Source organism: Monodelphis domestica, chromosome X (genome assembly GCF_027887165.1).
Source record: "Monodelphis domestica isolate mMonDom1 chromosome X, mMonDom1.pri, whole genome shotgun sequence".
NCBI classification, from domain to species: Eukaryota; Metazoa; Chordata; class Mammalia; order Didelphimorphia; family Didelphidae; genus Monodelphis; species Monodelphis domestica.
Window position 1 is genome coordinate 4,031,908 of NC_077235.1, and position 27,089 is coordinate 4,058,996.

The 27,089-nt window shown below is 52.5% G+C and overlaps 2 protein-coding genes and 1 non-coding gene across 5 annotated transcripts in view; 1 reads left to right on the top strand and 2 right to left on the bottom strand.

Moving 5' to 3' along the window:
* Positions 1 to 27,089, top strand: part of RRAGB (Ras related GTP binding B) — a 119,570-nt gene that overhangs the window by 49,423 nt on the left and 43,058 nt on the right. For all 3 annotated transcript variants that reach the window (XM_056808732.1, XM_056808729.1, XM_056808730.1), the window contains exons 3-5: positions 13,774 to 13,831; positions 23,255 to 23,377; positions 25,906 to 26,007. In XM_056808732.1, the coding sequence (XP_056664710.1) occupies positions 25,937 to 26,007 (71 nt within the window). In that variant the 5' untranslated portion in view covers positions 13,774 to 13,831; positions 23,255 to 23,377; positions 25,906 to 25,936. The remainder of the gene's footprint in view (positions 1 to 13,773; positions 13,832 to 23,254; positions 23,378 to 25,905; positions 26,008 to 27,089) is intronic.
* LOC103097893 (regulator of cell cycle RGCC-like) lies at positions 1,122 to 10,558 on the bottom strand. The gene is made up of 5 exons (XM_007507759.3): positions 10,352 to 10,558; positions 4,697 to 4,867; positions 4,410 to 4,490; positions 3,648 to 3,710; positions 1,122 to 2,740 (listed from the first exon to the last, which is right to left on the bottom strand). Exons 1-5 carry the CDS (start codon positions 10,377 to 10,379, stop codon positions 2,733 to 2,735), a joined length of 351 nt encoding a protein of 116 aa, XP_007507821.2. The 5' UTR covers positions 10,380 to 10,558; the 3' UTR covers positions 1,122 to 2,732.
* On the bottom strand, positions 18,328 to 18,399 carry TRNAE-UUC (transfer RNA glutamic acid (anticodon UUC)). Its single transcript has one exon. It is a non-coding gene; the product is annotated as a tRNA-Glu (tRNA).

The window sequence follows — 27,089 nt, forward strand, 5'->3', positions numbered from 1 at the left end:
GGCCAGGAGTGCCATAAAGGAAGCAAGCAGAGGCAGCTGGGAGGCTCAGGCCTGGACAAGGGAGGTCCTGGGTTCAAACCTGGCCTCAGACACTTCCCAGTTGTGCAGCCCTGAGCAAGTCATTTCATCCCCATTGCCTAGCCCTTACCCTTCTGTCTTAGAGCCTTTACTAGGGCTATTGAAAGGGGGGGGGGGAGGAAGTGAGTGGTCTAGGGCCAATATTTGTAGAGCAAAGCCTAGAAGTTGACACCTAAGGGGAAAATGAGATCTGGTCCAGCCTTTTCACTTTCCAAAGGATCCCAAAGTTCAGCCTGGAGCAGGTTCCTGACTGTTGAGAGAATTGGGATGGCAAGAGACCTTAGAACCCTCCATGGCCAATCAATCCTCCCTTTTTGAATATTCAAAACACCTTGGGGGGCGGAGTACAGCCAGGTGGCCCAGTGAAGTCAGGCCTGGTGTCAGGAGGCCTTGGGTTTGTCACATCTGGCCTCAGCCACTTCCTAGCTAACCCCCATTGCCTAGCAGCCCTCACCTCTCCTCTGCCTTGGAACCAATACACAGTATTGAGTCCGGGATGCAAAGTAAAGGGGTTAAGAAAACATCACTGGGGAGACAGAGAAGAAAACCAGCCCAGGGGACGCCCAGCCATTTACCCAAATTACTGGTAAAGCTAGGCTCAAGCTGGGTCCCCTGACCTCTGGGCAAACACTTGCCGCGCCACATCACCATGCTGTCTTCCTCCTCTCATCCCGGTTTGGGGCATCCTGGACACCCCCAGCTGCTTTGGGGCAGAGGCCAACTACTGGAGCATGGAGGAAGCTCTGCCCAGGGGAATGCCTCTTCTGGACATGGTGGGAGTGCGCGGTGGGCAGGGATTTATGAACTAAGCGGTCGTCCCTGTGTCTGCGGCCCAAAAGAAATCAGACTTGGGAGAAGTGTGCTAGCGGTGTGGCATTTTCCCTTTTGGGGGAGCCCTGCATTTCTGGGATCTGTTTGTCAGAAGGAGTTGAGTCTGGATGTGTTCTTCATTTAGGGCTGGTCGTGGGGAGAGGAATGGCAGCATGTCCGTGTGGACCTCGAGCTTTCTTGGGCAGAGAGTTGCAAAGCAAAGGTCCGAGGGCTCATCCTTCACGAAGCGTTTATTTCATTTTGTGTATGCTAACTCATATGGAATATTCACCATATCATACAACATTTACACTAGTGCCCAAGGGGCATGGATGGATGAGAGTGAGAAGCATCGGCAGGCCTGACTTTAGGAAATGGCGGTCGACAGCTCGCTCTTGGCTCAGGGACATCAGGGAGGCTCCTTGTGGCTTGTGTGTGTGCCTGAGGCAGAAGCTGTTACCTGGCATCAGGAGGGGCCATCTTGTCTGTTAGAGGCTGTGATCTCTCTCACAGGGCTCCCTCACTGCGCAACACCTCACCCCGCTTCCCTCCAGTTGGGTTAGAGTTCTACTGCCTTCCCTGCAAAACTCTTTTCCTGTTCTCTCATCATAGAGCTGCAGGAGCCTCTTGGCCAGTCATAGGCCATGGGCAAAGGGGCAAAAAGTGGGAGTGGGGAGGGCTTCATGTTCACTTACCCCAATTTCTAAATACGCTGTGACCCCAAGTGATAGCAAGGCCTTTAAGGGCTCTAAATTGCAATGGGGCCCAATAGCACCTGATTTTGCAAAGGCTTCTGGTGCCTGGTTCTGTCAGGATGCTGCTTCTGGGTTCCTGAAGGCTTGGGCTACTTCTACCAACCATCAAACTCGAGCTCCATCCCTGACTGGATGCTTGTTGTCAAAAGACCAGCATGGCTAAGGACACGAGATGCTGCTCAGAACCAGGTTAGCTACAGGGGGAAGGCAATGCCTAGCTCTGGCCGCCCAGCCACGAAGTCCATAAGGGGTCACTAAGAAGGAAGGTCCATGTCGATGAACTCATAGACCTTTGCCAAATCGAGATAATAAGGGAAGACAATTTGGGCTCATGGCTGGGAGATTCCTGCTCATCCTTAAGAGGGCACTATGAAAGCTAAGCTCCAGGCGAATGTTCCCTCTTCTGGCAGCAAGCAAGTTAGCATTACAGTGCTCTAGGAGACAGATGCTCAGACCAGCTAATTGGCCAGACATCACTTGGTTTTCAGGAGGGTCAAGGCAATGCAGTTGAGAAGACAGCCAAGGAAGAGGACTACAAAGCTATCGGTCCAGTTACTGAAGCTAGAAATGTGGCATAGTGGATAGAGGGCAAGGAGGACTGAGGCTCCAAATGCCACCTCTGGCACAGACTAATTGTGGGATCCTGGACAAGTCACCAACTCTCGGCACTCCAGGTGACTCTCCAAGACTTGAAGCTGCAGTAAATGGTGGATCTGCATCATTGGTGGGAACTTCTAGACTTGGAATGAAATCCTAGACCCCAACATTGGCGCTATGTCTTCCAGGGCAGCCAGATTGACCCAAGCAGTACAGACACAGCCTTAACACTATTGGCTACAAGAATGCGGCAAAGGCTAAACAACAGCTAGCGCACTACAGACACAGCAACATTATCGGATAACATAATTGAGCAACAGGTCCTGGGGATGATTCCCAGTGAGTGGCCCCGTCCGATCCTTGGCCCTGAGGTTTTGGCCTCCGGCCTTCTGAGGAAGGCCACAAAGAGAGAACCATGGGGCGTATACACAGGCAGGCACGGCTACAGCAGTACTCCTTGGGGGCCTCCACCAGGTGCCCAAGGGCTGTGGCTCACATTTCTGAAAAAAGAAAATGAGAGAGTGGGTTCAACCTCTGAAATCCTGAACCAGCTGACATGGAAATCCAAGTCGTCTTTGGTGCAGTGCCACAGGGGAGACTTTTGCTGAATGCAAAGGCAAGGAAACCCTTCAAGAAATCCCATGTGCTACATAAAGGTTGTCTATAGTCTCGCTGGAGTGTTTTATGGTGTGACACAAGGACTGAACTGTGGGCAGCGCCAGGGTGCTGAGCATTTGGGTTCCCTTCTCTCCTAGGCATTCTCCCGAGGATCAGAGGAAGGATCCTTAAGGAACCAAATCTTATTTAAGGGCAAGAAAGAGGCAAGTTCTACCTCAAATAATCACAAGCTGCCAGTTCTTTTCCTCTTCCCAAATGGAGGCTTAGCCGCAAGAGAGAACTGGGAAGGCCCAAGACCCAACATGAGGCACACCATCTAGGAAGCCTCCAGTTGTGGCCACTGGGCCTTTGGGCCTTCCTGGTCTGTCTTTGGCAGGGGCCAGGGAGGCAGGGTTCTTTTGGGGGCTTTCAGCTCTGGGCCATGGGCCTTGTGCTGCCTTTAGCCTGCTTTACCTCTGAGCTTCCTGAACAGAGGAGTGGCGTGGGTAGGCCTGCATTTTAGGGAAATTCCTTTGGAGGCCATATGGCAGATGGCTTTGAGAAGGGAGAGGCATGTAGGGAGACCCTTTAGGAGGCCAGGGCAATGGTCCAGGTGAGCCCTAGGCTGGCTATGCTGAGTGGAGACATGGGGTCAGGAGCCTGTTAGATTGAAATGAACTTGGTTCAGGACTCTGCAGCCACAATCCTCTTTCCAATCATTGGCAGATCCAGCCAGGGGCTGGAGCCATCCCATGTTCAGGCTGGTATTTCTCTAGCATCTCCAGGATAAAGTCTGATGAATGGACTCACCCTCCAGCTCTTTGTCGAGGTCAGCGATGTAATCCTCCAGGTCCTTCGTGTCTCCAAGCTTAGCTACCAAAACAAGAACGACTGGCCTGAACACAGGCTCCCAGATCATACTTCAGGTTAAGGGGCTTAAAAATGTCTAAAAGGACACGACCTCAGGATTTCGGCATTAGCACTATAGCTTGTAAGAGAGAGGGTGCCTCAGGACTAGTCTTGGTGATCAGAATTGCACCCCTGCCCCCAGCCCTCAGACCCAAGCTCCTTTTCCAAAAGGAGCTCCAAAGAAAGGTTTGCTTTTGAAGCCCTTGCTATCTACCAGGGTAGAGCCGTCCCCAACACCCCAGGGCTCCCTTAGTGCCTGGTCAGGAACTGACTGATGCGTGTCCTTCTGCCTCTCTTTGCTTCTTCTTTGGGTGGCTGATGGTCAGAGCTATTCTCCCCTGTACCTTTCCAGTTCCAGGAGGCCTCCCACTTGGTAGCTCGGTACATGAGGCGAGGGAACACAGCAGTGTGGAGCAAAGGTTTGCTGCTTGGCCGACGGTCACCTTCCTGAGGCCTGCTGTGGTTACTGGCCTTTGTGGCCAAAGCAGCCCATGCCTTCCGCACTTTTGGAAATGGTCTCCAGGGTCTCCCAGGGCCCTTCTCTGAGTCGTGCCCAATCCCTCAGAGTCCACCGTCCTACTTTCCTCAGAAATCGAGGACCTTATACATGCTCCCGCCACCTGTCACCTTCCTACCTCAGATTTGGAAATTGTTTGCTCTCACCTTTGGGAACGGAAGAAGTTGCTGGCATGTGAATGTTTTCCTCGCTGGTGTTTAAGCTGCTCCCTGGAGATGGGTTGGTACCTGTAGGGAGAGTCCAGCCAGCCAGTCAGCGATCCTTCTCAGTGAAGCTGGGGATCTCTAAGACATGCTTCCAGAACAGTTGCCCTGGCCCTCCCAGGGTATAGGTGGTCCTCAGTGTAGGGCTGGCAGCTGAGTCAGGAGTGATCCCCCACCCACCCACCCAGGTGCTTTGTAGTCTATCCCAGGCCTCTGATCAGCAGACTTACTCTCAGCTTCATCGATGCCACTGTCATAGACGCCAAGGCCAAGGCCATTCCTTTGCTTGAGCTCCTCCAGATGTTCCTCATAGTGACAGCTGCTGCTGCTGCCATTATCAAAGTCTTCAATCACTTCATCCAGCTCTCTGAGGAGGCAGTGTAGCTCATCATCTCCCAGCCCTGGGACAGCAGAAGAACCAAGGACATCAGTTAGCTGGCCAGCCTGGCCCTGGGCCACATGCTGCTTCCTGTCCAGGGTGGCAGGAATCAGCTGAGCTTAGAAAGGCAATTTCCTTAGAAAGGAAATTGGGCCCTAGGGATCCCTCCATTTCTCCTTCTCAAACCGCGGACACCAGTTGGTACCTGCATGAGACTCAACGAAGCATTTGCTAAGTGCCTGCTATGTGCCAGACAAGGGGGAGAATATATAGTTCCTGCCCTCAAGAAATTTCCTTTAGACAGAGCTAGATGATCGGCATGGTGGACAGAGTGCTTGGCCTAGAGTCAGGAAGACAGGATCCTTAATGTGTGATCCTTCATGCCTCTCAGCCTCAGTTCCCTCTTTTGGGGGAAATGGAGATGATAATAATAGCTGCCCCTTGGGGCTGTTTCCAGGATCAGCTGAGTTGTCAGATACAGCCTGCTTCCAAAGCACCCACCATAAATGGGAGTTTCTGCCCTCATTATCTTGGTGGTAGGGAGGAGATAACACAAAGCCCTCTGAAGAGGGGCGGATCACTAACAGTTGTGGGCTGAGTAGGTACAGAGAGGAGGTCAGGCTTTACTGAAGAGGCAGCGCCTGAGCTAGGCCTTCCCTAGAAGAAGGAGTCTTCTTGGAAAAGCCAGTACTAGGAGGGACAGGGAGGGTGTCTTTTTTACTGTCTGCAGAGATGGTGGGTGGCTTCAACTGTCCCAAGATATTCGATTAGCTGCTGGAACTCTTGGGGTGAGATCCTCATCTAACAACCAATGAGTCGTCGTACAGTACTACTGTGAGAATAGAAAGGATTCGATCCTAACAGTTCTCACGAGAAACATTACGGCCAGGTAATGAGGTTGAAGCCCGACAGATGGGTAGCCCATGGTGGGCAGCCAAGGGCATCCTGGCCATGTAACATCGAGAGGCTCTGAACCCTTTCTCTTCTCTCCATTGGGTGCCTCATACCCACCCCCAGGCACATTTATGGGAAGCCGGGGCTAGGAGTCACTTGAGTCCATCATTAGAGAGACCATCCACATTAATGAGATTATGGATCCACTGGGCCACAGGGGCAGGTTTTATTCCCCAAATGCCCACTGACCAGGAATGGGACCCACTTAACTTGCCCGTTCGGTTACTGTCTCTCTGCCTCCCTTCGCTTCTCCTCCATGTTGCCGGTTCACCCCTGTAACTTTTAAATGCATTACAGGGTTCCTTCAGACCTTGGTCGGGTTCTTAATATTCTCAGGAACTATTTTAGTAGGCCTGGTTTTGTCAGTGCCTCTCCACAGAGTAGTGAATGTATTTCCCAGCCTGATTCTGAGCAGGCTCCTACTGGCTACCCAAGGAGTCGGGCGAGAAACCCTGCCCTCCCTTCTCCGATCCCCTGACTGGAGGGGAGCAGCCTCCTCCCTGGGCTGCTCTGCACAGCCCTGCTCACCTAGCTTAGCTCCCCTGGGGAGGGCAGAGCTGGGAGCTTTCTTTTTCTGTCCTTCGGGGCAGCCTGCTCTGAGCTCACCAAATCTTTGTCCAGTGAAAAGGAATGAGAGGCGAGACTGGGTTTCAGGCTCATCTCCAATCTTCCGTGAACCCCGACCAAGGCTGCTGACCTTGCCCCGCCCCCCCTTGGAGGCTAGCACCAAAGGAGAGCTCAGCCCTGGCATCTGGGGATTACTTTGGTGGCATGAAAGAAGACTTAAAGGGCTTGCATGCTTGAGGCCCCTTCCCCCTTCTCCAAGTAGGAGGGAGGGAAGACTCTCCTCCCTCCTTGTCTCTGAATAGCCCGCTGTTGCTGGCCCGAGTCTCCCATCCGGTGGGGTTCTCTTTTGTGTGTTCACTTCTTTTGTGGCTTTGTGAAGTGCGGTGGAGAGGGGAGCACTGTGGGTGGGCCCTGCAGTAAGGTGCCAAGCTCCTCTGGCCAAACCAAACTCAAGGAAGCCCTCCTCCCTTCAAGCTGCCTGGCCTGGGGGTGCAATCCGTCAGTGCCCCAGCTTGGGTCTGCTTTTACTGCTCTAGACTCACCCATAGAGTTGGGCTTAGAACTTCTGGAGTGCCACCCCTTCGTCCCCCACTCCTCACATGTCTGGACCTACAGCTGGGAGCCTCGTTGTCTCCCCCCACGCTGCCCCTTTACCTGCTGGCTAACCCAAATTTAGCCCACATAATTCTAGAACCTGAAGGGCTTCTGGTGGGGCCATCTAGTCCAGACTTCCCCGTAGTGTCCAAGAGGGCTGCTACACATTATTTTGGAAAGCTTGGGCAGAAGAGAGAGGGTCAAAGAAGGCCACTGCTGGCCCCCCACGTGGGACAGTTGGGGACAGCCCTGGCTGCTGCAGCTCTTCCCATGCGGCCAAGGACAGGCCCAGGGCCACGTCTGCCCAAAGCCTTCCCAAGCCATTTGGTTCCTCAGCTTCACATTGGGCCCCAGCAGGCTTTTAGTAAGCCTCACGCCTCATCACTGTTTCCATGGATCTTTATGCTGAGCAAGCAATCCCCTTTGGCTCAGTCCTGGGGACTTTGGGCAGAGTGGGGGTGGGGAGGGAGAGGAAGACAAGGAAAGAGCTGTTCCAGTTGAGCTATGGTTTAGAGAATGACTGTCGAGCTTGTCTCCTCCTCTTCCTCTTCCATCCTACTCTACCTTCCAGGCCCAGCTCAGGTGCTCCCCCACCCACCTATAGGCCTCCATCCTGTCTGTGTGTGTGTGTGGCCAACCCCACTTCTTTTTTGAGAACGGGGCAGGTCTCAGAGCTCTTCGTAGCTTCCTAGAATCATGGATAGAGTTGGAAGGGTCCTCAGGGCCTGTCTAGTCCACTTCAGAGGTGAGGAAACCAAGACCAGGAGAGCTCAAGTAATATGCCCAGGGTCACACAGCTAGTGTCAGAATCAGGATTGGAAGCCAGGCTTTCTGCCTCTGGAGCCAGTGCTCTTCCCTTCCTCCTGCCCCAGAGGTGCTCCACTCCTTTCGTGGTAACTAGTAGCCACTCACAGAGCACACATGGGAAGCCCCATGACATCTAGGGCTCTGAACAAAACTCCACAGCTCTCAGTGGCAGGACCATGAGTCAGAAGATGGGGCTTTTGGTCTAACTGGGCCCCTTGGGACTACTTATTTCCCCTCTTAAAGTTTCCTCATCAGCAAAAGCAGGGAATGGGAGTGGCAGAAATGGCAGCAAAGTAAGGAGCCTGGCTGTGTCTGTTTGGAAGCCAGGACCTAGGCTGGAGTCCCAGGTCTGCCCCGTCCTCTCCATGGGGTCCTCTCTGGGCCTCAAGCTCCCTCCTCTGTAAAATGAGAAAGTGGTACTGGATGGCCCACGTGGTCCCTTCCATCTCCCGAGCTCAGATTCTCTCCCTAAACCACTCAAGCTTCTTGCTGCTCTACCAGCCCATGAAACAAGTCTCCCAGCTTAGCTCAGGGCCCTCCAACACTAACTTGCCACAACAGGGCAAAAGGCAGCAGAGAAAGCAACTGCTTCATTCAATGAAGACCTCTCACCTCCCTTCCCAGGAGAAGCATCTCTTAAACAAACAAACAAAGGGGAAGAGAAGGGAGGAAAGAGGCATTTAATATGTACCGACTATGTGCCGGTCGCTGGGCACGAGTGCCTGTTAGCTCATTTGAGCCTCCCAACAACCTTAGCAGGTAGGTACTATTATTATCCCCATTTTATAGATGGGGAAACTGAGGCAGATAGCAGTTAGGTGACTTACTCAGGGTCACACAGCTAGTAAGTATCTGAAGCTGGATGAGAACTCCTGTCCATCCTGACTCCAAGCCCAGCACTCTATCCACTAAGCCACCTAGCTGTCTCCAGGTATGACAAAGCAGTCAGAAGCCACAAAAGAGTGGCTTTGTGGGTGGCTCAGTTTGCTTTGCTTTTCACCACAGAATAAGGACATCTCTTGGCAGTATTTTAAAAATATAGACTAGACAGAGAATTTTGAGCTCTTCCCTCAGGGTGGAATGCAGACAAGGAGATGGTGTCCTCAACTTGGGCACCTAGCATGCTGAAAGGGAAGGCCAGCAGGGCCCAGAGACTTCTTAAATACTGGCCCTGGAGCCCCACAATGTGTCCCAGGGACCTCTTGGGTCCCTATGGGCCAATTCATCCACATGGGGACCTCCCTGGGAGATAGCTCCCTCTCGCCAGGCAGACCTCTACCTGACTTGCAACCTAGTAGCCTGCCTGAAGCACTTAGAGGTTAAATGACTTGCCCAGGGCTTCCCATCTCTAACAAGGCCTGCTTCCTCTCCACGGCCCTATGTGTGTCTATGTATAAAAATAGATACATGACTTCATTTCATCTGTAAAATGAGGGGAATACTGACTGTACTCACTACCTTATAGTGCCACAGCAGTTCTTATAAGCCTCCCTCTCCCGACTGACTCGTCCATCACCCAGGCTCATAGTCTCAAAGTCAGCCCCAATCCCTTACTCTCCAGCCCTCTCCTCTCCCGCCCAGGCCCTCAGCAGCAATTCTCACTCGCTTTCCTGGTCTCTTGCAAGAGTAGCCTCCCAATCAGCTTCCCTTGCTTCCACTCTCTTTCCTCTCCTATCCATCCTCATCTAAGTGCCGATCGGCTGTGGTGCTCAGTGAACCCAGAAGCCACGGTTAAGGTCCTTGGGGACGTGACTGCAAATTGCCCTTTTCAGCCTTTCATTCTTCCCTAGGGCTCGTGGTTTCTCTGGGATGCCAGGGGCTCCATGTCAGTGACTTAGTTCTAGAGTAACTAACCTCCTGCCCCTCAGATTCCCCCCTTTCATCCAAAGCGAGTACTGGGGGGTTACTCCACTGCTTGATCCTCCAGCTTCCAGGGGCTACCACAGCCCCACTACTTGGCAGATGAGGAGTCTCAGGGACAGAAAGGGGGACTGTTCCAGGACTGGCAGCCAGATCTTCTGACTCCACAGTCAGTTTTTCACAGCACCTTTCTGTCTATTATCAGTGGAAAGTGCACTGGGTTTGGGGGCAGAGGACCTGGGTTCAAATCTATGCTCTCTTCCCAACTGTCCACTGCCCTTCAGTCTTCTCCTCTACAAAATGGGCGGGTTGCACTCCATGATCTCTAAAGAGCGAGCCTTCCAACTCAAACATTCTTTGCCCCTTGCTGGGATACTACAAAATGGCCCTGGGAAACTGGAGGCTCCCTCACCCTCTCTCTCCTCTTTCCCTTCCCAGGCACTCAGCTAGCCTTAAAGGCTCCCTTTAAATGGGTTCCTGAAAATGGCTTGGCCCTTTCTTAAAAGCCTTTGTCGGGAGGAGGAAACGCGCATTAAGTGGCGGATGACTGGTGGGGGAGGCTGCATGCTCTTACCGGGGAGGGGGAGGAAATTGCGCTAGTCCAGGCAGAAGGAGCCAGCTAGTGCGACCCCTTCCAATTGCCACCTGCTCTCGGAAGAGGCGGCAGCGACCCTGGGGGCTGCAGCCAAGGCTGCCCAGGGAAGCTGGTCCTCGGGCCACTCACCTCTCGGGTCCACGCCTTGCGAAGCCATGGGGATGGAGGTGAGTTCCTAGAAGGTCCGGGGGACACGGGACAGTTCAGCCAGGCGCCGCGTTCCAAACTGATCTTGGGCTTCGGAGCGGGCGCCACAAGTTAAAGCCCGAGACCACGCCCCCACTTTCCACGAGCCAATCAACCGACGGCTCCGAGAACTCGCTCTGTCTGTTCTCGTGGATCCTAGCGGCCAGCTAGAGCATCGCACCGCACCCCCACTGCACCGTACCGTACCGTTCCGTTCCGTTTTTTCCCCCCCTTCTCGCGCGCATGCGCGCGGGAGCCTTCCAGTTGGGAAGAGCGTTTTCCTCCCCCCCCCCCTTTCACGTCTCCCGCGCCCCCCCATCCCCTCAACAGCCAGGGGAAGTGAGCCGTGCCTCCTAGATTATAGGAGGTCCGGTCTGCAAAGGCCCCTAGACTCGACCTGCTCATTGGACAGGAAGAGCAAACTAAGGCCCAGGGGTCAGAGGTGGGGAGGGGGACCCGCGTTGAGAGATACAGAACTAAGATGCCTCGGTGGGCCAAAAGAAGAAAAAGGATGGTTTGCAAGGTACGAGACTTCTTGTGGGCCGGGTCGGGTCGATGACAACGAGATCCTTTTAATGCCCCGTATTCAAAACTTGCCACAAAAACAAACCAAGGGGGAACCTTTGTTGCGACCTTCCCATCTCCCGAGCTGCCCATTTTGGCTGGTCTTGGCCTTCGGAGCCCTTCTCTTCACCTTAGTCATCCTTTCCTCCCCAATTCAGGGGCTTCCTGAATGCAAGGACTGCCATTGCAGAGGCCCACTAAGCCCTGTCCTTCCAGAAGTAGTTCCTTTAAGGACTGGCTCCCCTGCAGAACAGTTGAGCTGTGCATGACCAAGCAGGCTCCTGGGACCCCTCAGTCTTCTCACTCTCCAAATGGAGTGCCCCAAGGAGTTGGTAAGCAATGCCTTCTGGGGCTGAGCTCTTAGCTAGCTCACTGCTGGTTCCCACTTGGGACTGATGCAGACCCTTGGTCACAAAGGGCTCCAGAGCCTCTGGAGGCCCCCAATTCAAATCCAGGCCAGGCGGTAAGGAGGAAAGGCATCCCTCCTCCCATTGACCTTCAGGGCCCCCAAGGTGGGAGCTATTTCGGCCTGGCCTGCATTCCTTCCCAGGTTTTTCCCTGGGACCCACTGCAAGAATGGCAACTTCATACAACTAGAACATATCTGAGGTCAAATTTGAACCCAGGTCCTCCTGACTCCAAGCCTAGCACTCTATATACTGTGCTACCTAGCTGCCCCCTGCTTGCATTGAGTTTACAAAGAGGCTTTAAAAATGTATGGGGGGGGGGGGCACACCTGGGTAGCTCAGTGGATAGAGAGCCAAGCCCAGAGATGGGAGTTCCTGGGTTCCAATGTGGCCTCAGACACTTCCTAGCTGTATGACCCTGGGCAAGTCATTTGACCCTCATTGCCTAGCCCTTACCACTCTTCTGCCTTGGAACCAATACACAGTATTGACAATACACAGTAAAGACACCCTGCTTTGGCGATCCCCTGGGCGGTCAGGATGACCAAGCCTCCTTAGCTTAGTTCAGCTGGAAAAGCTTGCAATTGCCCCCAAAGGAACTTTCCCTTGGAAAGGGGAAAGAGGGGAAATAGAGGCCCGAATAGAGACAGTGGTTTCCAGGCCACAGCCCTGAAGTCTTTGAGGGACCAATCTCCTGGAAGAGCCGGAGCCCCTGTCCCTTTTCTCTCCTCCTGGGGCTTAGCTCAGCTGCCATGAACACAGCTGTCTGCCTTGAGTCTCACTGCCTTTCAGGCCAGCCTGGACAGGGCTGCTGGGTCCATCGACTTCCACCCTATCATTCCTTTGCTCAAGATCCAACATGGAATGACCATGGAACGGGTGGTGATGCTAGCAGTTAGCAGTTAGCATTTAGATTTGCAAAGCCCTCAACATGTGTTAACTTACTTGAGTCTCATAGCAACCCTGGGAAGTGCTTGCTATTATTAGATCCATTTTACAAATGAGGAAGCTGAGTCTGACTGGCCCAGATTCACATGTCTAATACGGGCCTGAGGCCAGATTTGAACTCAGGCTCGAATATACACATGAATATGAGCTTTTTAGACTTGTAAAATGCTATTACAAAAATGATTAATGTGGAAATAGGGGTTGAGTGATAATACACGTATAATCTAGTGGAATTGCTTGTCAACTCCGGGAGGGGGGAGGGAATCACGTAACCATGGAAAACTTATGTGCAAATTTGTTACTGGAATAAAATTGAAAAATATTTAAAGAAAAGCAAACAAATTTTACAAGACTCCTAAAAGCATTTCCTGCCCACTGAGGCTTGTTGAGGATCACTAGCTGGTACATATCCGAGGCAGCATATGGGACAGAGGAAGGATTTGAACTCGGGTCTCTTGATTCTAAGTCCACAGCTCTATCCAGTGTCTCCTGCTCCCTTCTGCCTCTTAGACTGACTCTACATCCCCTCTGGTCGCATAGTAGATAGAACACTGGGCCTGGAGGTAGGTAGACTCATTTTCCCAAGTTTAAATCTGGCCTTAGACACTTACTAGCTGTGTGTCCCTGGGCAAATGACTTAACCCTGTTTGCCTCAGTTTCTTCCCCTGTAAAATGAGCCTGAGAAAGAAATATTAAACTACTACAGTATGTCGGCCAAGAAAACCCCAAATGGGGTCACGAGGAGTTGGATACAACTGAAGGACAATGACAATACCTTCTCCGCCTGGTGTTCAAGGGACTCTCAGGGTGGCCCTCTGCAAACTCAGTAGTGTTGTTGTCCCATTGATGGTGCTACAGGAGAACCTCTTTGCTGTTCGTTCCGTGCTGCCACCTTGTACGAGGACTTTCTTTCTTGTTTTTCTAGCACAGAATGCTTGCATTTCTCTGTCCTGCCCAGCCTTTTCAGCCCAGACCTCCCTCCCTCTTGCTCGAAGCTTTCCTCACTTGGTCCCCTTCCATGGGGAACCTTTCCTTCCTTTGGAGCCCCTCAACACTCACTCCCATGGCCACACAATCCAGACACTGCCTTCCATCGGCCCTCACCCTCCCAGTGGCTCTTGGACAACTGCACAGATGCATGTGTCATCTACCGGGCTGGCCTCTCATTGGCCTCTTGTGGTCTAGAGCTGTGCCCTCTACTCCCTTTGTCTCCCCCTGGGCCCAGTACGGTGCTAACACTACGCCAGGCCCCCCAATAAATGGTGGGTGCCGCTGCAGGCCGGGGCCTTGCTTTTTGTAATTACCCTTTGTTACAGCCCCAACTTCCCGCTGCTTCTTCTGGGCCTGTCGGATCGGGCCCAACTCTCAGCTGCATGGACAACACTGACATCATGTGGTGGCCCAGAAGGAGCCCTGCTTAACTTTTGGTGTTTCATTTCCCTCTAGGGACTGGAGGCTCTCCCTCGGGGCTTTGGACCAAAGGCCAGGAAACCCAAGGAAGTGGGTAAGAAAGCCAATGGCAGTGTCTTCACTCTAGAGCTTCCTCAGCTGCCAGGGATAGCTTTGGGAGAGAGACATGGGATCAGAGGCCTGCTTTCCTGATATAATTCCCCACCTCCTTTCCCCACAGACATTCTATTGCTAAAATAGGAATGGAGGACCTAAAAAGGCCTAGTGACTTGATTTCCCTAGGATGTGGGAATCCTAGCTCACCACTCTAGAGCACTCTAAAGGTGCCAAGGGCTTGCCATATATTAGCTCCTTTGGCCCTCACAACAATTCTGTGAACTAAGTGCTCTGATTACCCCCATTTTACAGAAGGGGAAGCTGAGGTTCCAAGAAGTTCCTTGATGTGTTCTGGGGCATACAGCTAGTGACTATCTGAGGAGGATTCAAATTCGGTTCCATTAGTTAAGGCAAGAAACATTTCTTAAGTGCTTTCTGGGGCCCAGCACTGGCAAAATAAAGATGATCAGATGAAAAGAAAGGCCCTGCCTTCAAGGAGCTTCTCTTCCAATGGAGGTGCTCCAAAGCAGAGGGTTGGGGGATAAGTCCCAAGATTCAGAAGTGGGGCTGGGAGAGAAGTAAACGATGGCTACCCTGGACCCCTGAGCATCACCAAGGTTCCAGAAGGCACTTGAACTCCCATGGGAGGAATGGAACTGGGGTGTGGGGACAGAGGGATCTTCCAGGGTGACTAGGCCGCTGAAGTCTACTGGAGACTTCCCTTTTTCCTTAAGTTCCTGTTTCCCTGAAATGGGTCTCCCTCAGCTTCTGCTGCCTGGCCACCCACCATTTCTGCAGATGTCTTGTGCAAGGCCAAGAAAGATCTGAGCATCTTGAAACAACGCTAAAGCCCCTAGGACCCAGGTCCCGGCCTTGGCTGATCTCCAGTCAGTGGGAATTGGCCTTGGGGACTACTTTTCCACCGAGCCCCAGAAGGGTAGAAAAACCTCTCCTGGCTGGGGCAGGGTAGGGGATGTTGGCAGTGCAGGCACCAGGCTCTTTCAGGAAACAGCTAGTGTCCCAATTGCTCCTTTCTACTCCAGACCCTACGGGGTTCTCTGTGCTTCCCAGAATCAGGAATCAGGGTTCTGGCATGCTGTTACATGGCTGTTGTAGCTTTCTAGAACTCCCAGCGAGCTGCCCGCAGCGGCTGAGGGGTAGCCACTTGTTCCCGTGTGTCCCAAAGAATACTAGGTTTGTACTCAGAGGAGATGGGCTCAAATTCTGACTTGGCCATTTACTAGGTGACCTTGGGCCTTAGTTTCTTTATCTGTAAATGGAAAGGCTTAGACTTAACTACCTCTGAGGTCTCTTCCAGCTCTGCCTTTGTGAATGGCTCATCCTGTGACCCAGCATTGGGGCAGTAACTTGAAGGCAACCAGCCTGGAGTTCAGTCCCCAGTCCCCGTGGGCTCCTCTGGTCAGGTCAGGCTAAGGTGGTGAAAGCTGTTTGTGCCATTCTGCTGATGACCTCATGAATTTGGGAAGTGTGGCTCATGCGGCAGTGAAACCTCTCAACCAGGTCAGGAGGGCAGCTGGGTGTGGGAGCAGGAGACCTCACTTGGTGCTCACTCTGACCTACTCACTGACTGAGTAACTCGACCTTGGTTCTCCAGTGAGCTTCCCTTTCCCAGGGTTCCTGGAGCTCTCTTATTTGCCCCTGCTCTGCCCAACCTTGCATCATGCCCATTAACAGGTGGCATCTCCCTCCCCTTCCTCCCCAAGTAGAGTGCAAACAGCTTTCTGAGGAGCAGAGACCGTCCTTTTGAAAACAAATGTAGTAGGCACTTAGTAATGTGTTCCATTGCTGGGCCTCAGTTTCTCTAAAATTAAGTGGTTGAATTTAGATGCTCTCCGAGGTCCCTTCTAGCTAAGGAGTAGTAGGTTCTATGATCCGAGGACGTGAGATTTGCCAGAGACTATTCATTGGCTCTAGCTATTGCTAGAGAGTGACACTAAAGAAAACGTTAATTTCTCTTTATTCTCCCTCCCTCTGATAGTGTGGTAAAAGTAGAAAGTTATTCATTGCACCTGGAGTCAGGAAGGATCTGGGTTTGAATCCTACCTCTGGTACTTACGTGACAGGCTATGTGTCTTTGGACAAGTCACATCTCAGGATCCTCTTAAACCAGGAAATCGTAGATCTAGTCCCCCACCTCTTCCTGCTACCTCCCAGGAGGACATAATGCGTGGAAAGTATTTTGGAAACCTTAAAGCAAATGCCAACTCTAGATTCTTTCTTCCCTCCCTCTCCTCCCTCCTTCCCTCTTGGCATTTCTAGACCCAGCTCTGCTGCTGATGTTAGAACAATCCCTTTCGATATTCGGCCCTCACTTTCCGGGTCGGTAGTGCAGACATTACTCCTTGCCCAAAGCTCATTGGCACGGTACTCTCTCCTGCCCTGTATAGGCGTGGGGTGCTGTTGAGGAGAGGTCTGAGAGTTCCAGTCTTGGCTAGTCCCTTTGGGGACTTTTCAGGGGGAGTCCCAGAACTGCTCAAGCTTCAAGTCTTCGCCTGTTGGGTCCCTTTGGGGATTTCCAGCTTCAAGAGGGAAGATGGAAGAGGCCAACCCCACTTTAGGCCTTTGTCTTCCTGGACTTTTCCTTCAGCTGCCTGAAGCGGGGCTGGCCTCTTCCATGTTCTCTCCTGAAGCTTGGGGAGTCTCCAAGGAGACTGATGGAGAACTGGAGCTCTAGCACCTCTCAGCCACTCTACCAGCCCCTTGGGAAAATCAGCAGGGCCTCCTGGTCATCTCCCCCAGTGAGGAGAGAGCCCCAGAACAATGGGCTTTGGGATCAGGCCTGGAGCCCGGGATCCTTCAGGGAGTGTTCCAGCTTTACCATCCTGGGACTTGGCTGCAGTTGTCCCCTCAGACTGGCCCTGTGAATAAACCAGTGGAAAAGGGAAAGGGGGAATGGCTTGGCTCAATTTTGTCCATCCATTTCGCCGGGTAGTATTGATTCTGTCTGGATAATCCGATTTGGGGCAAAAGCTTGATGCTGATTAGAATTGGCATGGAGGCCTGTCTTCTGCCCTGCAGGAGCCTTCAGCCCGAGACAAGAGCCATGTGTTGTCCAGCCTGGGTCTAAAGTAATCACGATTTCCAGGGAGATTAGTGTGGAGGGAATGAACAGCTCTTTCCTGGAGACAGGAAGGCCGCCTTTGTAATCCACTTTCGGAAAAGGACTTACAGTGTACACATTGAAATGAATTTGCAAAAAGGCAAAATGCCTTCCTAACCCCAAAGCCGTTCAAGGGTCTTTCCTAAAGAATAAACCGTGGTGGGAGCACAAAATCTGGGCAATGGGCAAATGTCGTTCTAGGGATTCGGTAAAACGTGGCTATAGAAATGTGCGCTAGTCGTCTTGTCAGCCAAGGAAAAGCAGGTGACAAGTGGATTGTCTTAATGCAGCCCAAAGTTCTGGAGCATGGAAGCCTGACCTCTGCCTTGCAGAAGCCTTCAGCCTGAGACAAGACCCATGTGTGGTCTAGCCCTCGTCCGAAGTAGTCACAATGTCCAGGCATCCTGCTAGGACCCAGAAGCAAACACCGAACAAGGCCTGCCCTTGCGGAGCTTACATTCTGCTGGGAATGAGCCAAAGCAAACGATGGATTCCAGACTGGCCTCCTCACCCCCCTTTCCCAGGCCCCTGCCCCCTCCTTTCTGCCCTATCTCTGGGCAGAGGGTGAAGGAGGAGGGAATGACAGAAGGTTTCTGTGGGCTAGGAGATGAGAAGGGGCGAAGACGAGGGAGCTCACAGAAATGGGCTCCATTTTTCTGTGAACTCTGAGGCCCAGGTCTCAGTGGAGAGGGTGGGGAAAGGGGGAGCCGCGGGAGGTTTGGAAGAGCCACTGTGGAGAGCGCACCAGGCAAGCATAGAGCAAATGATAGGACAGGATTGAGAGGGGGGAGATAGCCTCTTACCACCAAACCTGAGGCAGAGGTGGGCTTCTACAAGGCAGCTGGGGGAGGAAATGTGGTCCAGACGTGGGGGCCACTTCCTCAAAGGCATGGGCGGCCCCAGCATGGAGTGCGGGCCTCAAAGATCGGGAAGGTAGGGGGGAGCCAGCCTGGCGTGGGCCCCGCTGCCTGATGGAGGAGCTGGTGAAGCTTTTGGACCCAGCCAGATCTCTGTCGTAGGGTCACCTATTTGGCAACTGTGTAGGGCAGGGATTGGCGTACAAAGGAAACAGGGACCCTCAGCCTCCTTTAGGGAACTTGACAGGAAGAAGAGAAAAGTGGCCTTGGCCAAGTCAGCTTTTCCGGAGCCCCGCACTTTGCGTCTGAGTTCGTCGGTGTCTGAGGCTCACACACGGGCACACTGCCATCTAGAGGCCTCCGCATGCTACAGGCACAGTTCTTTCCCGTCCCGCCCAAATGGCACCGGCCGATTTTAGCTCTACAGGCGGTCCTTTTTCCTTTAAGGGATCCTGAAAAGATTTTCTCCAAAGTCCAGCTCTAACGGATCAAGGAGAAAAAAAAAAAGAAGCTGCTTTCCCATACCGGGAGTCGAACCCGGGCCGCCTGGGTGAAAACCAGGAATCCTAACCGCTAGACCATATGGGAAGTCGCTGAGCAGCTCCCCCATCAGGGCTCTCTTAAAGGAGCCCTTCCGGCCTGGCTCTGACTCCATTTCCTGTTCAGACTCTTTTGTCCTTGGTTTCCCGGCCTGCCTTCCAAGACGCCCTCACCTCCTCAGAGAGGCAAATGAGCTGCTCCCCTTCATGCGGAGCGCCCTGGGAGGCCCCCACTGGCACCTCTCAGGGTACCCCAGCCTACCGGCTGCAGATTCGGGGATGACATCTGAGCTGCCCTGGTAAGGGGTCCCAGAGGACCCCCTAGAGTTCACCTGAGCCATGCCCAGCCAGACAGGGGGAGACATAGGCAAGGATCCTTGAGGGAGGACAGGCTAGAGCCTGGGTCCTGAGGCTGCTAGGCAGAGCAGAGGGCTCCTGCCCCTCCTCCAGGCATCATGGGGCAGCATCCCCCTCCCACACTCCCACAGTTCCCCGGGGCCAGATAGTCAGCATCCCTCAGCCTTTCTCCCGATGACAGGTATCAAATCTGGGGGGGGGGCTTCGGGGAGGCAGCCTTCAGGGGGTGAGGGACAAGAAGGAAGCCAGCCCAGGAAAAGCACACAGTGTTCACAGTCAGAGTCATTCTGGAGGAATTCACTGGACCTTAAAAGCACCCTGGTGGGGAAGACGACTGGTTAGCTTCTCAGTGCTTTCAGCCTTCGGGGGAACTACCTCCCTCATTCGCTCCAGAAACTCCGAATTGTAGGACCTCCCTGAAAGGTTGCACCTGGCACTTAGTTCCCCTCTTGGCTGGGCCCTTGGCTTCACACGGCCTCCTTCCAACATGCTGGGTGCCCCCTTCCCCCCCCCCCCATAGGCCTCATTCTCCTAGCTCTCTCTACATGGCCAGCCTCTTCTCATGGCTGACCACTCTAGTCACACATCCCTGTGCTAACAGCTTTCATGCTGAGTCAATCAACAAGCATCAATTAAGCCCTTCCTGTGAGCCAAACCCTGCACAGGGGACAAAAAAGGACAAAAAAGTCCTGACTCTCAGTGGGTAGAATTCTTGGCCTAGAGTCAGGAAGACCCAAGTTCAAAATTGTCTGGGTAACCCTGGGCAAGTCACTTAATCCCGTTTGCCTCAGTTTCCTCTTTTGTCAAATGACCTGGAGAGGGAAATGGCAAACCATTGCAGTATCTCTGCCAGGGAGACCCCAAATGGGGTCACAAAGAGGCAGACGGGACTGAAAAATGACTGAATATGAACTCTATCTCAAGGAACTTGCAGTCTTACAGGGATCCTACAAGTATATGTATGTAGAAATATATGTAGAAGGAAACTGGCTAGAGCACTGAGCCTAGAGTTAGGAAGTTCTGAATTCCAAAGCTGGCTTAGACACTCACTAGCTGTATAACCCTGAACCTCTGTTTGCCTCAGTTTCCTGAGTCATTAAATGGGAATGAGAATAGCATGTCTGCCTTGCACAGTCATTGTGAGGATATCTGAAAAGCGCTTAGCCCAGTGCCTAAACTTCCTAAACACCTATTTCCTTCCCACAAAATAGCTAAGTCAAGGGACTTGGGGAAAGGAGGAAGGGAACCAGTGGCTGGGGGGAGGCAGAGAGGGTTTCTGTGAGGCCAAGGTGAAGAGGGGGTGTTCTGAAAATGGGGAGCAGCCAGTATGCAGTGAATCCGTGGGGGCCAGCTTGGGCTTTAAAGGTTAAAGACAAGAGTTTATATTTGATCCAAGGCTAGAGGCAGTAGGGAGCCACTGGAGTTTCCTGAATCGGGGAGTCACATGGCCAGATCGGCACTTAAGAAAAATCTGGCAGCAGCCGTGTGTAGGATGAACTGGAGCGGGTATGAGCCCTGAGCCAGAGTGACCAGTTAGGGGCAGCTGTGTGGGAGTGGAGAGAAGGGGCCTGAGCCAAGAGATGATGTGGAGACCGAAATGACAAGGCGTGGCAACCCAGAGCAGATTTGAGGTGAGGGACAGTGGGGACCCTGGAAGGCGGGTGCTGCCTCCCCCAGAAGCAGGGAGTTTGGGGCGAGTCGAGCTTGACATGTCTGTGGGCCATTCTGTCCAAGAGGCACTTGACTCTGTGGGCCTGGAGCTCAGGAGAGAGCCTGGGGCTGGATGTGTGGCCCAGAAGACTGGAACATAACCTGTGCCAGGTACTCTAAGGGGCAGCTGCAGCGCCCATTCCTTGGAGGCTGCTAAGGCTGGCAGCCCTGGAGGGATCTTCCAATTGGAAAGACTGGCGGGAGGGTATCTGCTGAGTTTATTTAACGAGATACTGGGTGATGGCCTTTCCAAGGCCAAGGGCACCATGCAAATGTCAGCTTGGATTTTTCTGAGCTAGGCAATTGGGTGGTATAGATCAGAGTCAAAAGGATCTGGGTTCCAGTTCCACCTTTGATCTAAACTAGCTTTGTGCCCCCGGGCCCTCTGTGGCCCATCCAGTAGAGATGGGCTAGGGGGCAGCGAGCCTTTTTTCCACACCTCTGTGTAGCCACCATCATGCTAGGGCTACAAGGACAAAAGCTGACAATCCCTGTTCGCCAAGAGAGAGCCTCAAGTCTTTGGGGAGAGGAGACGGGATCTGGGAAGCAAATCCCAAGTCATTGGGGAGGAAGGGGACCCAAGCCTTGGAAAGACCTCTTGGTGGCTGGAAAGTGGCCTGTAGAACAGTCTGGAGGCAGGAGACCCAGCGTTGTGGGTTGAGCTGGAACAGAGAATGGGTGAGGGGCAGCCATGTGTCCCTAGCCTGGAAAGATGGCCTGGAGCCAGGTTGGGAAGGGCTGCAAAAGGCCAAGCAGACAGAGAGCTGGTAGTTTATACTTGAGAGGAAACTGACAAGAAGAGGCCATGGTAGGTGGGTGGGTGTCCTCACCCAAAACCATGAGCAGCAGGTCATGGGCAAACAAGAGGCGCCTCGCCAAATGGAGCCTCCAAGAGAGAACAAATGTCTGTGGCTCAGCGCCGACCAGAAGTCCATGGGCAAGTCAGTTGTCCTGGCAGAGCTAGTGCCTTGCCCTCAGCCTCAGTTTCCTCACCTATAAAATGTGAAGGCAGCTAAATCTGAAGGGGCAGAAAGAGTGGAGGAGGGGCAGGAGGGTGGGAGGATAGGGGGAAGGGTGCTGAGACTGCACAAGTGGAGCTTGAACTGGAGAAACTCCCTCCGACTTGTCATTTAAGCTGGACACAGTTGGCCAACAGGTGCTTGGCTGAATTGTGCACTCCCATCGTGCCTCACCTTCTATGGAAAAGCACTTTGGGCACTCCATAGGATATTTCTGTTCTAATGGTCTATTTGAGGAGGGCAGCAGAAGGTGGGGAGGGGGTGAGGAGGAGCTGGGAGCTGGTTGTCACAACAAAGTTCTAAGCAAAGCTATCCCTAGGGCCAGCAGCTCAGGACTCTCTTATACGCTTAAAAATTATTAAGGGCTGACCCCCCCCCCCGCCCCCGCTGCTGAGTTTTTATTTAGGGGGCCTACAGCTATTGAGATTGATGCCGTTCCATCATTTCCTGGTGTGTCTGACTCTTGGTGGCCTTATTTGGGATTTTCTTGGCATTGATCCTGAAGTGATTTGCTATTTCCTTCTCCAGCTCATTTTTAGATGAAAAAAAAAAAAACCAAAGGCAAACAGGGTTAAATGACCTGTCCAGGGCCACACTGCAGGCCCATCGCTCTCCTCACTGTACCACCTAGCTGCCCTTGCCACCTAGTTCGCCTTTCATATTTACCGTAGTGGAAATGTAAAGGTCTTGGTATTATGGTGAAAAGTTTTGACTTTGTGGACTCCCTGAAAGGGTCTTGGGGATGGACCCCAAGGGTTCTGGGACCTTCGGGTGTGACACGTCTATTCATCTAGTCATGGATCCTTTGCGAAGTATGGCTGGGCTAGGTATTAGGGTTGGAGCCAAAATATGCCAGGCACTGTGCCAGCCACTAGGGGCCCTCATGAAGCTCTCAGTCTGACAGGAGGGTTCGGCTCCATGCACGCCCAAACAGTATAACAAGTGGTTGTGATGGGAAGATCTGCAGGCCCAAAGTGCTGCATTCAAGGCGAGGGATTAAAAAGCATCATTGCTGATTGAGGAATCGGGGAAAACTCTGCTCTGAGTCTTACCAGAGCTGGCTCTCTCGAAGGATGCATGGGGGTGGGAGAAAGGAGGAGGAAGATGAAGAGGAAGACATTGTTCAGGCACAGGGGACAACTCGGGCAAAGGATGAAAAATGAAATTGGGACTGACAAGTGAGGGGGTGCAGCAGGCGTCTGCTTTGGATGTAGTAACCTGAGATCATTGGCTGGAAACGGAAAGGGACCTTGATTGTCAGCTTATAGATTTTTGTCTTTTAATGGGGTGGGCAATAGGAAGCCTTCAAAAACCTTTCTTTCAGTGGAGGGATGCCTGGGCAGATCTAGGTGAAATCCTCCCCTGCCCACCCCCATGCTGGCTGGGGTGGGAGGAGGTGGGTTATCATACTTCGGGCACTCTAGGTCCTTTCTTGCCTCCCCAGCAGTCCAGCCTGGACCAAGGTTAACCTCGGGAAGTGGGAAGTGCTGGCCCGGTAACCTGCCCAGGCCTGGAATTTGGCTTCCTTGGACAGAGGAGATGAAATCTGGCTAGGGTGTTGTTTCCCAACTGAAATCCAGTGGGGCCTCAGAGTTGTGGAGTTCCTCGAACACAAGTGAGGTTTGAGGACGATGATGTCATCCACCGTTCTCAAATTTGCCATTGGCCAGAACTAGAGGGCTCCTGCATTGCCCTGTTCCAGTTTGAAAGGATTGGGAGAGAGCAGAGCCATAGCTGGGGGCGTACAGCCATTGGCCACCTTCGGCTTCTCACTCCAGTGGCCTTCAGCCTTTCTCTGTTTTTCTCTCTTCTCTCCAGGTTCCCTCTCAAAAGTCCATCTGCTACGTGGTCACCCTCCTGGTGATTACGTGTCCTGGGTGCCACGCACCTCAGGAACAAAGAGCACCTGAGATTTGACCACTACGTCAGCTCGCTGGCCAGGTATGGAGATATTCCTTCTTCCTTACACACACAAAGAAGATCCCTGAAAGAGAGAGGAAAGGGTGGTCAGAGGAGCTGTGGAGGAAGCGAACTGGAGGGAATATTGAAGTCACAAAGGACTAGTGAGGGTAGAGGCCGGGGAGTGAAGGGGAAGCCTAGGAGCCAGATACTGAACTAATTAGAAAAAAGGAGAATGGGTGACTGGAGGCATCTGATCAGACTCCTAGAAACAGAACGGCTAAATTTCAGAGGAGAACCAGCCAAGTGGTGATGCCAAGCAGTGAGGAACAAGGAAGGTGGTGCCGTCTTCTCCTGGCCCTGAGTGGCAGGAGCCTAAGAGAAACAGCAGGTCCTGAAGAAGATGGCAAAGGCTGAGGAAGAGTCAGTGTCCAGCAGCCAAGGGAGTCAATTTGTCACTAAAGGGCCAAGCTTTGGGGCTTCAGAGAAAGGCAAAAGCATGGGCCCTGCCCTCAGGGAGCTCTTACATCTTAGTGGGAGTGGGGAGGGGCGACAACAGCATGTCAATAACTACAGCAAAGATCTGTACAGAGTCCGTGGAAGGTCATCTCAAAGGGGAAGGCAGGGGAGAAGCTAGGCCTTGAAGCCTGCTTTACAGGAAGCTGAGGAATCTAGGAAGAAGAAGTGAGTAGTAAGCGATGGGGACACTTCGTACAAAGGCCGAGAGTTAGGAGATAGTGGCTGGATTGGGGAGTATGAGGAGCCTGGGAAGTGGGGGAAGGGGCCCAAATCATCTTACTAACAAAGGAAAAGATGAATAAGAAATATCATTCAAAATCAGTCCAAAAGACATAAAACAGCTGGGAGTTAGCATCCCGTTTAGGACTTCTATAAACATAGGTACAAAGCAGTCTAAACGATCGGAGAGAGATTTATTGTTCATGTCTGGGCTACACCAATATGCCCCCCCCCAAATAATGAAGCTACTGAAATTAATCTACAGATTTAGTACGACACCAATGAAATCACCAAAGTTTACTTCATGGGACTAGAGAAAACAAAAACAAAATTCCGGTAAAGGAACCAAAGGCCAAGAATCTCTTTCTGTCTCTCTCTCTCCATCCCCCCCCAACCCCCCACCCCAGCTCTCTCATATTTCTTTTCTTTTGGTTAGATTTCAATTCCAGATGGTTTTCCTCCCTCCCAACCCTGAACTAGAGAAGGAAGAGAATCTCTTAAAAACCCCAGAATGGTGGGACCTGACATTCCCAACACTCCGAGCAAAGCACAAATCATCCAAACTGTTTAGTGCAGGCCTCAACACACCTAAGGGGATTGGACCATTCCAGTTTAAGGCTCCTCGGAGATGTGTGTTCACTTGGCTACTGTGCTTTGCCAGGCTTTTCTTCAGTTGCACCGCCACCTTAGCTAGTAAGGTGCCTGCATGCCTGCCCACTTGTCCCTCCATTTTCGGAATTCATCATTAAGGTGCATTTGCTGGAACGATCAGTGAGGCTCTAGGCAATTTGTGACTCACTGTGCACTCCATGGCGCCTGATGGAGCCAGATAGTGGGCCTATTTGTGCCTTCTCAGAAGATTCTGCCCAGTTATTTGGCTCCAGGAGAAGGTGCCTTCCCTTGGACCAGGCAGTTCTTTATCTGATCTCAATGTGACATTCTGTGAAGCTACACTTGCCTGCTGGCCTCTAGAAGTGCTTCTCTCCTTGACTGAGGCACTGGGCCTTGGGACGACTTGAATTACTAAGCCTGGGCTTCAAACAGATTGCCCCTTCTCTCCTTCCTGGGCTTTTTGGTTATGAGAAGCTGGAGGAATTCATTCTGGGCCACATTCTCAGCAGGCAGAGAGGGGGCCACTGGGAATGCTGGCCACACGCATCTCTTCCTGAGATAGATACCCTTTCACCCACTCTGCCCCATACACACCGGACTATTTGCTAGCTCCTCACAGCCCCCAGAGTAGCTAATGCTGCTCTGAGCCAGCCCTGCCCAATCCAAACTTGAGACCCAATTCAAACTTCCTCCAAGTGACTGCTTTCTGGATACCCAAAGCTGAGCACAGAGTACTTTCCCCCTTTGGCTTTCTCCCTCAGTTCTGTGTATCGCCACAATTCCTTCTTTTCCAGGGCCAGCAGGGCCAGGTTTTCTTGTCATCCTTCTGTGTGCCTTGTCCATAACAGCCACCTAGAAAAAACCTTTTAAAAAGACACCCAGGAGGTACCCGGAGGCCACAGTAAAAAGGGGAGAATAAGACTGGGGAGGAGCTGAGATGACTGTGTGAGAAGTGTGGGGGGAAAGGGGTTCCCCCCCACCCCGGGCCAGGGTTTCTTAACCTGGGCTCCAAAATGGGCCAACTATTTTAACAGAATTGGTTTCATTTGAAATCCTGTGGCCATTTGATTTGATACCTTTAAAAGCCCTATTCTGAAAAGGATCCCAAGTGGGCCCAGATGACACATTTGGTGAAGAAGTCCTGGGCCAGACATAATAGGTCCCAGGGTTCCAATGGGAATGTGGCTAAGGTGAGCCATTAATGCTGGCATCTCCCTCAGGTGTATCCCCTTCAGCCGTTTGGAGCAAGGGATGGAGAGACTTCGAATAGTCTCTTCGGGGGCGGTGGTGAAGAGGAGGCCCCTGCCCATGGCACCTTTCAGGTAGGTACAGTCTCCTCTGCTACCTGGCATGGGGGGGATGAGGGGACTGGGCTGACGGAAGCTTCTACAGTTTCTGTCTTCAGATGGAGCTGCCTCGAGTGGGAGGAAGAGGCATGGGGAGGGCTAATGGTACCAGCTATGGAAACGGTCTACTCTTTATGAACTATTTGGCTTTGGTCTGGAAGTTGGCTGCGGACAAGTTTGCTCATTGGCAGAAGAGGCAGCTAGGATGTACTGTGGTGGATCGAGTGCTAGGCCTGGACTTAGGAAGACCAAAGTTCAAATCCAGCCTCAGAAACTTCCTGGAAGTGTGACCTGGGGCAAGACATTTGATCATTGTAAGATGGGACTTGTAAAATCACCTGCCTCCAAGGGTGGCCTGTGTGAAATGCTATAGAAATGTGAGACTGGATCATGGGCTGCCACAGAGCAACAAAGGCTTTGCAGCCCTAGCAACTTACAGAGGGCATCTAAGGCTCCAAGGGGTTAGGGTCTGGAGTAGTGGTGGAAGGACCATCAGCGATGAAATGATATGTGGAGTACTGAAGTAAATGGGACAGGCAGCCCCTGACAGGGGAGATAGCACACAGATACCTCTGAACAGACAAGATAGCCTCAGAGGCAAAGTATGGCAACAGGGCGTGTGACTTGGAGAGGCTTCTGACGAGGGGTGACATCTGAACAGAGACTCAAAGGAAGCCAAGAGGTAGGGGTGAGGTGGGAGAGCATCTCAGACATGGGGGACAGCCAGGAAGAAGAGCTGGAATGGCAGACCTTAGGCCTTAGGAACTTCCCTGTTGCCTTGCCTGGACTGGGGAGAGCACAGAGGCAGGTAGGCCCATCTCCCCAATTGCCATAAGTCTGGATGCGAGGTGATGAACTGGAATGGTGGCAGTGTCAGAAGGGGTGGGGCGGCAAGTTTGAGAGACATTCTACAGGGGCAGAGTCTACAGGGCTGGACCCCAGATTGGATATGGTGGCTGAGGGAGTGTGAAAAATCCACAACACCCCAGAAATTGTGAGCCCAGGTCACTGAGGAGGTGGTAGAAGAGGGGAAGGCTTGGAGTGGGGTGGGGTGAGTT